The sequence below is a fragment of the Sitophilus oryzae genome, unplaced genomic scaffold (assembly GCF_002938485.1).
Source record: "Sitophilus oryzae breed Bouriz unplaced genomic scaffold, Soryzae_2.0 scaffold_1440_pilon_pilon, whole genome shotgun sequence".
Classification (NCBI taxonomy): Eukaryota; Metazoa; Arthropoda; class Insecta; order Coleoptera; family Curculionidae; genus Sitophilus; species Sitophilus oryzae.
The window spans coordinates 6,807,714-6,821,548 of record NW_022146105.1 but is presented as its reverse complement, the minus strand read 5'-3'; the positions used below and the strand labels follow the sequence as shown (position 1 = coordinate 6,821,548).

General features: G+C 30.2%; 1 protein-coding gene across 1 annotated transcript in view; it reads left to right on the top strand.

The window, feature by feature from the left end:
* Nucleotides 1–5,914, top strand: part of LOC115876930 (fatty acid synthase-like) — an 82,049-nt gene extending 76,135 nt beyond the window's left edge. The window contains exons 30-31 of the mRNA XM_030892978.1: nt 190–450; nt 5,448–5,914. Of these exons, the coding sequence (XP_030748838.1) occupies nt 190–450; nt 5,448–5,861 (675 nt within the window). The 3' untranslated portion in view covers nt 5,862–5,914. The remainder of the gene's footprint in view (nt 1–189; nt 451–5,447) is intronic.
* The last annotated feature ends 7,921 nt before the right edge of the window (nt 5,915–13,835 follow it).

The window sequence follows — 13,835 nt, the reverse complement described above, 5'->3', positions numbered from 1 at the left end:
CCAATAAGTTATAATCATATCGTCGGATATCAGGCTCATGAAAATCCGCCTTAGGGCATCAAATATTATGTTTCATGTAACTATCCAAAGAATGAAGTGTTTTTTAACGATTATTTTGCAAAAAAAAAATTCTAAATACAATTACACAGTTGGACGATATTTTTTGTATATTTGTTTTACTTTTGGTAGATTGTCGAAGAAAAACTGTTCAAATCAGTTCCCTTCAAAATCGTCTGTTATTCTTTTGGTGGGTTAGTTGCCTTGCAGCTAGTACATGAACTGGAAAAGAAGGGATATCATGGTACTGTCGTGTGTATAGATTCGTCCCCAGACTATCTTCAAGCATTGTCGAAAATATTGGAAGTCGAGTCAGACGATAAAATTCAAGTAAGCCTGTTGGCACACTTAATGGCACTACGTCTACCACTAGATGTCGTTAGCAAAAGCTGGGTAAGGACTTATTATATGATGAAGTGATTTAAGTAAGACGACTTTTAACTAAATACATATTTCTCCGGTTTGGATGGAAATACATGTGTCGAAACTGAATACTGATTTTGAAAACGGCTATATTAGTTTTAGTGCTTAAGGTTTGAATTTTTATTTTTTAGAGACACTTAAAAATTGATTGATAGTGATAAAATCTGAGAAATACAGGGTGAGTTTCCTACGATGTTCTCTATGGGTATCTTGGAAACTACTGCAGATAGAGAGTTGGTTAAATGGGGAAATAATTGCAGTTTTGTGAAGTCATAAATATGGGTCTTTCAGATTTTTGAAAAAGTTCATGGCTTACTAGGTATTTCCAAAAATACAAATTTTGGCTATTTTAAAAATTTCCCTAATTCCGTTATAATCTATTTTAGACAAAAAGTTTTCAAATAAAAATTGTAGATAATCACATCCATACACTTAAAATAAAATATAGACTAAGCATCTCATTCATAAATAGCTGGAACATGCGGTCAGACACTGTCTTGTTATTGTTGTGTTATTGTTTTAGGTTATAACGAGTACGACACGAGCGATAGATAGGTTGTCTCTGTCATAACGGTCGTTCCCTGACGACTCTGCCGAGAAACACAACACTGTCTTTCGTTTCTCAAGTACACCTGAACTCTCCGTATCATAGCCGGGTAATTTTTTTATTTTAATGAAGCTATAATTAAATTAAAAATATATCGTATTTAAACTTTTATATATTTTATTAAGATTTAGGACAGGTTTTTTAAATAAAATTTTATAAAAAACAATTTAGAGCCCAAAAAGGATAAAAATAATAAAATACACGTTATAGAAGAAATTTTATAATGGAAATTAGGAAATTTTTGAAATTAATAATAAATTATTAATTTTAGTCAAACATTTACAACCCCTAATATTAATCAAATCAGGATCTATTCCACAGATATAATAGAATCGGCGACAGGGAGAGAAAAAAAAATGATTGTTGTAATTTTTTTTCTGGTTAAGTGATGTCTTATTATGTAAATTAGAGAAAACATAAATCTGTTCCATTAAAGCAAGGAAGGTGATAGGAAGGGGATAAAATGAAAACTACATTTATTTAACTCGGTACTGTCTTTATTATACCGGGTGCGTCCCAAAAGTGGCTCAACCCCATAATTTTTTTATATTTTCAAATAAAAAAACAAGATTTAGTATGTTAGTATATGACATAAATTAGGATTGATTGACGCATTCAATTGTTTTTGGTCACTTTCTGTTTCACCGGAAATGACTATAACTTTTAATTTTTAAACGGCACCCTCGGTATATTTCTACTTTATTTGATAGAAAATGACACTCTGAATAGAATGACATATCATATGTCAACTTTTGACACTTTCGCATATGGTTTAATTGTAATTGTAACACGTGGTTCATAACGACAATTTGACTCGAAATACCAAGTGTGTGGTATCAATATATTCATAAAAAAATGCTTTTTCCAAATATGCTAACGAGTCACCCTTGTTCCATTTGAAAAAATTGACATATGTATGATTAAAAATATGATTTGTACATCTTTTAATCGGCCTAGACAAGACACGAAACCCATTAGACGATCAAAACTATTTTTCCAAGGCTCCTTGATTAAAACTTAGTGTTTTTAACAACACCATGGCACCCTGGATTGAAATTTATAATACGATTTGTTTTTAAGCGACAATGTCAAAAGTTGACATATGATATGTCATTCTATTCAGAATTCTATTATCATTTTCTATCGAATAAAGTAGAAATATACCGAGGGTGCCTTTAAAAATCAAAAGATGTAATCATTTCGGTGAAACAGAAAGAGACCAAAAACAATTGAATACGTCAATAAATCCTAATTTATGTCATATACCTACTAACATACAAATCTGTTTTTTTATCTGAAAAAATAAAAAAGTTATAGCGGTGAACCACTTTTGAGACGACCCGGTATATTAAAAAATATTGTCTCATAATGTAATATCATATTAAAATTCTTGTATGTTATTTTAGATTCTGAAGATAATTTTAGAATAAACCGGAATATATTTTTAATAAAAACATTATTAATTATTAACAGGGTTATAATTATGATTTTGTTACAATGTAAGTAAGTAAATAATGTAATATAAGAGAAAAAATTCAGATTTTACATTTTACTAAAATATTATCTAAATAAGCGCCTTTCTACAACAACGCCACTGACTGCCAATGGGTAAATTGAGAGTTGCCTACCGGTCAAAAGGCGTTTCAAGACTTAAATGGATTATTTAAGTCAAATTTCTTGCAAATTTGGCACTGGCGAACCATATTTTATAGTTTTTGAACAGAAAAAGTCAATAAAATAAACACTTAAGGACTACAAGCTAAGAAAATGCGTAAATACAACCGGGGAGATAGCGGCAACAAAGCTTTACCGCACACGTGCGACACGTACTACAAGCTAATAAATGAATGAATAGGCTCCCTCGCCTCTAATCGGTGTTGTTATATTGTAAAAAACTTATCCTTATTAAACAGTATCCGACTTATAATTTAGTAGTATAAGGACTATTTAATACATCTATGGAATATTAAAACCTACTTTATTAAACTGTAGTATTAATATCTCAATATATGTGTATAATAAGAAAAAAAATATTGATAATATTAAAGACGTGACAACATAGGCTGGATGAGGAAGGCTCGGTCGACTGTACCCAGAAGTAAACATGTGTACAAAAAAGGTTGTTTGTCCGCGTTGAGATGTAAATAGTGTAGTCTATATTTTATTTTAAGTCTATGATCACATCCCTAATGAGTTTGTATTCTCCGATTTTTTCTAAAGCCTGTCATTTTTGACATATGACAGAAACATATGTTTTTTAAATGGAAACCAAAGCGCCATTTTTTAAGCTTTTCAGCGATATAAGCTATAATATGTTTTTTTTTTCACAAAATTACTGAGTTGTAGCCAATTCTTATCTTTCTTGACTAATTTCACTTGGTTAGCTATGGAAACAAGTTCAATCGTCGTTGCTCTCAGAAATGTGAAGCTGTGGCATCCAAATTTTGTAAATTAAAATAAACAAAAATTGTAAATATGAATTTTTCAAATAAAGAAAAGCGTGTAGAGCGTGTGAGAACGGTTTTCAAGATATGTTAGAAAAGTTAAGTTTAGACACTCGCGCATTTATAGAGGGGTTCCAACATGACTTTCATTATGACACTCTACCCCCCCCCCCTCCCACAATGAAATAAATGTTTAAAATTATTTATATCATAATTATGTAGACCCAGGGATAGAAAAAGGTGGACAAATTCCATTAGCCTCCTCGATCACTTGACCTATCAATTTTAAATTTTTTTTATGCGGTATGGTTAATAACAAGGTTTACAAAAGAACTTATGAATTAAGAGAAGCACTCGAAGACCCGGTACAGGAAAAGTTTAATTAAGTCGACCGGTAGTTCTGTGAGAATAGCTAGAAATTAAGTTTTAAAAAGATGCATTTATGTACTCAAAAAAGTGGCGGATTTTTTGAATATTTTCTAAAATAACTTAAAGTGTAAATTGTAAAGAGTCATTTAATAATATATTTTGTCTTTTTATAAGTTATAAATAAATGCCTTTATTGTCAAAAAATTTTACAATTTGTAGACAAAGGTTTAGTTTGGAACAAACGAAAGAGATTACAAAAAATTATACAAATTACATTGTCAGTCTTATTGTTGATAAAATAAACATTTATAAATGTTTACAATGTCAAAGAATAAAAAAATAAAAATAAGATTCAAAAATATTTAGTAAGTTTATATTTAAATAACAATGAACTCTAAATAAATTTATATCGGTGTTATTGGTAAATATAGTAATAGCAAACATTAGACCAGTGTTTACAAGATCAAATTCGATTATAAAAATAAGTCATTTACGGCCTAGAAAGCCTTGTCTAGTAAATAAGATTTCAATGCTTTGCGAAATGAAGAAAATTGTGTTATGGATTTGATTTCAAATGGCAGGTGATTGTGCATTTTTTTCGAGTTGTATAATATTTAACTTTTAACTTACTCTGAGCGTGGGGTAAGTAGATAAAGATCTTGCTCCGTGTTCCTGAGTGGATAAGTGTGAGATGGCCTTTCTTGAGAAGCTGATACATGCTTACGTATTAGGCAAACGGATTCAAATATAAATAAGGAAGGAAGAGTTAATATTTTTAATTTTTTAAAAAAGTCCTGGCAATGAGTTCTGCTGTTTAATTCCAGTGAATATCGGACAGCTCTCTTCTGGAGTTATAAATCATAACAAAATGAGAACACCATGTCAACTAAGTGAAATTAGTCAAGAAAGATAAGAATTGGCTATAACTCAGTAATTTTTTGACGATTGAACTTGTTTCCATGGCTAACTAATAAAATTAATCAAGAAAGATAAGAATTGGCTACAATTCAGTAATTTTGTGAAAAAAAAAACATATTATAGCTTATATCGCTGAAAAGCTTAAAAAATTGTACTTTTTATGAAGTAATGGCCTACTATGGTTTCCATTTAAAAAAAAACATATGTTCCTGTCATATGTCAAAAATGCTTTAAAAAAAAATCGGAGAACACAAACTCTTTAGGGTTGTGGTTATCTACAACTTTTATCTAAAAACTTTTTGTCTAAAATAGATTATAATGGAATTAGGGACAATTTTTAAAATAGGCAAAATTTGTTTTTTTCGAAATATCTAGTAAGCCATGAACTTTTTCAAAAATCTGTAAAGCGCATGTTTATGACCCCACAAAAATGCAATTCTTTTCCCATTTAACCTACTCTCTATCTCCAATAGTTTCCGAGATACCCATAGAGAACATCGGACGAATCTCATCCTGTATGTACTATTATTTCCAGTTTTGTTTTAATTATTGGAATGGCTTTTCTGTCTACTGACATATTGATTGTATTAAATCAGGAAAAAAAGTGGTTAAATATATTGTTTTTTTAGATACCACTATCAAACTGTCGAAACTTTGAGGAACGCTTGACTCTAGCAGAAAAAATCGTAACGACCGAAAACATTCCTTTAAGCAACATGAAAGAAATTACCATCAGTTCTTACAAGAGGCTGAAGGCCACAGTATCCTGGAACCCCACTTTTAAGCTTAAATCGAAAATTATCTTGTGCAAAGCGAAACTATCCAGTGTTGAGCAGAAAGATGAAGACTATGGACTTGGTAAAATTTCCCAATATCCCGTGGTGGTAAAAGAATTCGATGGAAATCATGTAACGGTGTTGGAAAATCCAGATTTGGCCAATGAGATCAACGAAACGTTCTGGGCTGAGACCAGTCCGGTCCTGGAGAAAGAGGAACCTCTGATCGTTATAGATCAACAAAAACCATATATATGTTCGCAATAAGACAATGTCTCCACAATTTTTTATGTTTTTTTTAATAAATAATGTATCATATTCATAGTACTTTCTTATTGGTATATTTCCTTATTTCCTTTTATTTCTAAAATAAAAATACAAAATGTTTTGCATGGTGCCTTTTACGACGCCCTCATATAATTTTTTGATGTGTATAATATTTTTAAATCTACAGGTTATCAGAGAACTAACATCTTATTAAAATTGACTATAATAGCACAAATTACCTATAACAGATGCGAAAGAAAGCGACTGCATCGGAAACCGCTCGGCAAACCCGACACGCCTATTGAGTGGTGTAAATACACCAGTCGTTTAGTCCGGAAACCTATGCTGTATCGTATTCGCTTGCTGGAATGACATAGTGCGTGGTTATATGTTTCTTTTTAAAAACGCGTGTTGAAGCACCTATTCAACAATTTTGTTATAAATTATTAGTATCAATATTAGTCATCTTTATTTCTATAATAATTATAATGACTTGGCGATTGCATGCATGGCACTATTATAAAAAAGAATAATATACTATTTCGTGTACTAAGTAAATCTAAACTGTGCACTTATGAATAAAATAGAAAGAATAAAGTTTTATTTTTATATTACTATAGAATATCATATCGTAACTATTTACTATTTTAATTACTATAGCATATCATACTAACCTAAGCTTTTTTAGTACAAGAAAATTATTGTAAATTGCATATTTTGGCAGATATTTGCGAAAAACTGATTTTTCGGCCATTTGGGGCCATTTTTTCAGCCTAAGCTGGTCGAGAACGGTGTTACAGTTTTTTCCCAAAAGATCCGTTCCGTTTTTTTAGGCCGTGGTTTCAACCATAAAATAATAAATACAAAAGAATCAATCAAGTCAATGTTAAAATTTGGAAACAGCGTAATCTCTGGATAACTCGAAATTATTTACCCATTTTAAAAGCCTTTGATATGGCGGCTGGGACATTTGACATGACATAGACATGACAATTTCAATTTTATGAATATTAAATTTCCGGTTTTGCAATGAAGAAAACATTCAGAGGTTTAAATGAGGGTTAATATACTTTTTGACTCTTTCTAGTGAGTAAATAATACAACAAAATTACTCAAAATTATTTATTTGGAATATAAATATTTTATGCAAATATGCAAAGTCAACACAATTAAAAAGAGCTATATATCCAATAAAGCTACTGTATCAATATCAAATATTTAAATAATATCAGAGATGCTGTGTTAAACTGAATTAGTAAAATAACAGTGCATTGACTTACAAAATAAAGATAAATAAATGTTTTCCTAAGCTTCACGAGCATAAAACTAAATAACTGGAAGCTAGGAAAAAGGCAACCGGAACCAAATTTTGACAAGTTTTCAAAAATAACAGTTTTGTTTAGACTGACGTTTAATTTCACCTGACTTCTCGGTGAATGATTTCTTTTTTATGGGGGTACATAAAATCTAAAATTTACGGCCATGAAGAAATTCAAAACTTGGAGCAGTTAAGGCAGAAAATATTTAATGCCTTTGACACTGTCACCCCTGATATGTTATCCAATGTGAGGAGGGGATTTTATGATCGTTTGGGTTATTGTTTAATGCAAGAGGGAGGCGCTTTTGAACAATTTTGTAATTTTTAAATTTCATTATCCTGTTTTTTACCGTTTACCCATTACCTACCTTGACGAACATGTAAAAACAAAGGTCCTTTTCAGGACCACAAATATTTTGATTGAGAAAATCAAACAGGACTTGAATGAAAATAAAATTAATAAAAATATAATACATATACATCTAATACCTCATTTGTATTTTAAAAATAATCTACATACATAGATTTATAGCATTATTGCTATGAAAATACATAATAGGTACCTATGTGATATGTAATTACGCATTTCTGTTCATCTTGTAGAAAATTAATATAGGCTAATAATAGTTCAATAATCATAATTTACCTTGTATAACTTTGCTTTCAATTGCTTTCAAATCACCGATCAGTCTTTAAAGTAGAGATACGGAAAAATCCTTGGCAAAAGAATATCCCAAGATCCTTGGGTTTAAAGCTAAAAAATATAAAAACAGTTAACATATTATCTATTTTACATATAATAATGGCATTAAGGCCCAGTTGCAACAATGATTTAAATTTTTATTAAAGATAAGTAGAGCTTAGAATGAGCTGTATTTATATTTACTTTAATATTCACCTTAAATGAGGGAATTTGATCATTACAATTTTTGTATTTGAATTGTTTTTAATTTATTAACACTTTTAGTTCACTTTATATCATAAACATCTTTGTAATATAAATTTCAACCGAAATATCATGAAACAAACTTTAATCAAATCTAAACATTCAAAAATTAAAATGGCGCCCGACCTTGCCAGAGGCCTCGAGAGCTGACACTTTTTTACATATAAAAACGCCGACGTACATAAAAATGTTCCGTAGCAGAAATTGACAGAAATCATATAGAAATATTCAGATTTTGTCTAGGACAGTCTAGAAGGCCATGCTTTCTGCCTGGGTAATCTGTTATAGGTAATTTGTGATAATAGTAATAAATCTACGTAGTAATAATATCCCACCAAAAACATAGAATGTAAAAAATGCTAAGTCTCGCAACATAATTCCTATGCTATAAAAAGTTGTGGGATCTCGTGTAAAACCAAGTCAGTTTCGTTATTTAGGGTGTTTCAAAACCATATTCAACAATCGTGGCATGATTCCTTACGTATAAATAAAATTTATTTCTATAATAATTATAATGACTTGGCGATTGCATTCATGGCACTATTATAAATCTTAATAATATTCTATTTTATAAGTTTCTAAGTAAATCTAAACTTTTAGCGTTTCGAATAAAATAGAAAGAATAAAGTTTTTTAAAGTTATATTACTATAGACCATATCATATCGTAACGTGCATATGAGTTATTACCATAGATAAAAGAAAATAATCTACTATTTTTAGTATAAGGAAGAACTAAGGAAGATTAAGGAAGGAGACTAAGAGATATATTCAGAAAAACTGATTTTTCGGCCATTTGGGGCCATTTTTTCAGCCTAAGCTGGTCGAGAACGGTGTTACAGTTTTTTCCCAAAAGATCCGTTCCGTTTTTTTAGGCCGTGGTTTCAACCTTCATTTATTGGACTATTTTTATTAAAAAATATATTTGTTTATTAATAATTCAAAAGCTGCCGGCTGTGATTATATACACGCAGATCTTCGTACTCCATTGTTCCTCAACTGTCGATGCGCCATGCCATCTCAATAATTTAATCATAATCTGTAAATTTCTCTGATAGAAATCTGCCGTCACGGTTTCGTTATATAGGGTGTTTCAAAAAGCATGTGCCATCTCTCGTGGCATGATTCCTTACGTAAAAATAAAATTTACTTTTCATATCAACATAGGTCCGATTCTGCATATTTTCGTAGCTACAAGGTGTTAAAATCTTAATATTTTTTCGATTTATTATAAGTTTCTTCCAAGTACTTTTAGCGTTTCGAATAAAATTTTGAGGGTAAAAGGTATTTTAAAGTTAAAAAGGCGTCGACCATATTCACCAGTGACGTGCATATGAGTTATCACCATAGATAAAAGAAAATAATCTACTATTAAGATAGATATGAAACTTAATAGTAAAATTTTGGGTCAAAGCGCCCCCCCGTGTTTTTAGTGGAGACTACGTTTAACCCAGCGCCTTCGCCTTTTCTGCTGTAAATGTTTTTTTTATGTTTATATTTGAATTCAAAGGATTTATTTTTAAAGTTACACTGATATATTAGTATATCTAGAGTAACTTTAATAAAGGTATAAGAATATATATATTTTACAATTTAAATTTTTATTTATTTTACAGCGATTTCATGTAAATGATCATAAAATCGACTGGCTGTCTAATGGATAGACCAAGATCTCGGCAAAAATTAGAAAAAATAATGGAACTCTGCCATACTGAGTAAGTGACTCAGAATATACATACATTGAGTAAATCGATCATTTTGAAATTCACGAAAATTAACTAAATTATATAGCGTTTTTGCATTTTAGCTTTTATTTATTACTCACCGTGTTTTACAGAGACTACGTTTAACACAGCGCCTTCGCCTTTTCTGCTGTAAATGTTTTTTATGTTTAAATTTGAATTCAAAGGATTTATTTTCAAAGTTACACTGATATATTAGTATATCAGAGTAATTTTTCCTGCGAAACATAAGAATATATATACTTTACAATTTATTTTTTGATTTATTTTACAGAGTTTCATGTAAAATGATCATAAGTCGACTGGCTGTCTAATGGATAGACGCCCTTTCTAATATACCTAGCTAGAAAAAAAGAATGGACTCTGCCATACTGAAAAATGGTCAAGTGGCGCCATCTATTGAGTAGGGCTTGTTTTAAATGGATCGAAGCGCGGGCTTTTAAATGAGCGTATTTATTAAATTTTACTCTAAAATAACTAAATTTGATTATTAAATTTTATTTTTTACACAAATTCAACAATACTAATGACAAGTATCGTTGTTATGTGTAAAAAATAAGATTCTAACAGTATAATTTATACAATTATTAAATAAAATTAAAGCCAAATATGTGTAACTATTATTTATTATTCAAAGTTTTTATTTAAAAGTCAAATATTTAAACATAGTTTATTATAATAAAACAAGACCTACGTAATACGAACTAATGAGACTAGACTGTAAATAATACTACTAAAAATATTTTGTAAATGGAGTAAAATATAAATAGGTACTTAAATGATGGCAAAAATAAAAAAATTACATTATATATTTTAGGGCCACAAACAAATCGAAATTGTCTAATTAAAACACATATAACAAATTATAGTTTGAAAAACGTTTTGATAATCATTTGACGTCAATATTATGATTGGCGCTATGACAACGACAATATTTTTGAGAATTTAACAATAGTATGACAATGGTCGTTGGAAACTATGGAAACTACAAAAAATTCTGATTTAACGACATCTGGCAATAACTAGTAGCAACTTCTTAACCTAAAAATGAATTGCACTACCACCTAGCGCCTGAGGCTGGAACTATTTTATTTGAAATTTCCATGGAAACGGTGGAACCGCTTTTACTATTTTATTTGAAATTTCCATGGAAACGGTGGAACCGCTTTTACTATTTTACTTTCCCGCCCCTGGAATAGACCCAGATTTATCCAGAACGAAAAAAAAAAACAACGAATACATACCATATATTTTTTTTTTTATCTAAGATACATACCTTATCGTCTTTTGGAAACACGTACATTTTTGCAGTTTTGTTAGTTTCTTTGCAAGATGCAACACAACAAGAAAACACCATTTTACAGTTAATAAATAATAAAACTATTTCTGACTATGATATTTAAAATTTAGATAGATAGAAAATTAAAAAACAAACGAGTATTTGCAAAGGCAGGCCCAAATTCAATAAAAATATAAAAATTTCCTGCAAAATCAGGCTTTTTTCACTGAAAAGGTATTTTTGATTTATCAGCAGTCATTGTCAAGTTGACAATATACAGGGTGTTTTCGAATTAGTCAAAAAAATTATGATGTGATTCCTCATGTGTTCTTAAAACAATTTTTATATAACCATTGGGTCTAAAGTACTTCCTTTCTGATCTACAGGGTGCTAAAAATTTAAAAAAATCGATTTTTTGCTTAACATAAATGGAAAAGAAAATATATTTTTTTTTGACTGGCCATCCTTTTTCAAACAAAATTGATCTTTTTAGTTTTTCTTGTTCATCAAACGGTTGTCGAGAAAAAAATAAATATACTTATTAAGAGCCCGCCTTAATTCGCTTTCTAACGATTTTTTATTTTTTAGATTAATTAGGAAACACCCTGTATATGCATATCACAGGCAACCAAATAAACTAGTAACCTCTAAAAATTATTTTTCCTACCACTAGCGACATACCGTGTTTTTAGTGGGTACTAAATTATTTTATCAAAATTTCACCATATAAGTTTCCAGGCAATGGTTATCACTAGAATATTTTTATAAAAAAAAACATGTACGCCACTGACTCTTTTTCTCTTATTAGCGAAATAGTGTAAGTAGTTTAATGCCGATTAAAAGTTGTATCTTGATATTTTGTCGATTTTGGCCTCCTCGATGAGATAAACACAATTTGATTAATTTGCCTTGATCCAAGGCTAATAGCAAGCTAAAAAAAATTAATATCATTAACTTACGAAAGTTTTAAATTAGTATTCATTGATTCCTTATAAAAAATTTTGAAAAAAAGTTCCTATAAACATGGGTATAGAAATGCTTAATTTTAGATTTACAGGATGTTAAAACTTTCTAAAATTAGTTTCTTTGTATTTATAAGAATTTGTATTGTGAAATGGACCAATACCGATCTGGCTCAACTAAACCGTAGAATACGCGTTCTTATGACCCGATCAAGGAAACATCACTCTAAGGCCTGCATGGAAAGATTACATTACCACGCAACCAAGGAGGAAGAGGTATTCAAGATATTAAAGAGTTTTGCTAACGACAAATTAGTGACTTAAGAGCGTATTTCTTTAAAAGCGAAAACCGAAGCTGTCTGCATCGCATAATTGTCAAAACTGAAAAGAATTTCACCCCCTCAACCTTAAGCAACGGAACAACATACAAATTCCAGAAGATTCCACTACCAGAGAAAAGATACGATTGTGGTGAACAAAGGAGCTACACTAGCGTTTCTATCGCTTCTTATACGACGGTGAAACTGATATTCCTCAATCACTTCAATGGGCAATTCAGGGTTACCTGAATCCAGGAACCGAAGGTTTTCTCATCACAGTGAGACAGTGGACTCTGATTTATGCAGAAAATAATATAAATGCCCAGAAACAATAGACCACATTTTATCAGGTTGTGGGATATTAGCACGAACAAAGTATTTAGAAAGGCATAATCAAGTGGTAGGTATTATTCACCAGAACTTAATGACTCAGACAGGAATTAAGGAAGATACACGACCATATTATCAATATGTATGAGCTGGCCAATATGTATGAGTATACTGGGATAGAACTATACTTACCGACCGAACAGTGAGGTATAATAGGCTTGACATTACTCTGGTAGATAAAGAGGAAAAAATTACTTACCTGATTGATATATCAATTCCTGCTAATAATAATATACATCAGAAATATCATGGAAAAATAGAGAAATACAGTAGTATAACTTCGAGAAGAAGTCCAAAACATGGGATATGAAAAAGGTAATTTGGTCCCGATAATTATGTCGTCGACGGGCTTAGTACCATGTCATCTGAAGAATAGTTTCAAAATAATAAATATATCTGAAGATATTATCTCAACAATGCAGAAAGCCACTATACTTCAATCTACATCAATGGTCCGATCTTTATTGGCTAAGTAAAAGTGAGAGTTCTTGATACTTAGTTATCCGTTCCTCACACTACCCAATAAGGCAAAAAAAATAATAAATTAGGTAAAATATATAATTTATCAATTTTATTTTAAATTTGATTATATTAATTGTGATTAATGATGCACGGTCCCTGATAAATTTATCGACACTTTTTTAGCATTAAAATATGTAGTACTTATAGCAACTTTTACCCTCAAAATTTCATTTGAAACACTAAAAGAACTTAGAAGAAAATTATAATAAATCGAGAAATTATTAAGTTTTTAACACCCTGTAGCTACAAAACAAAGCAGTATCGGACCTATGTTTATATGAAAAATAAATATTATTTTTACGTGATGAATCTCCCCACGAGAGATGGCACAGGTTTTTGAAGCACCTTGTTTTAAAGTATATATAGCACCTTCTTTTAAAGTAAATATATATAAAAATATTTTTTTCGCTAGGGTTTTAAATACTCTTATATTGTTTTCGCTAGGGTTGGCGTTTTTTATTTTATTGAAAGCTGTCGATGAATATGACAATATAAAT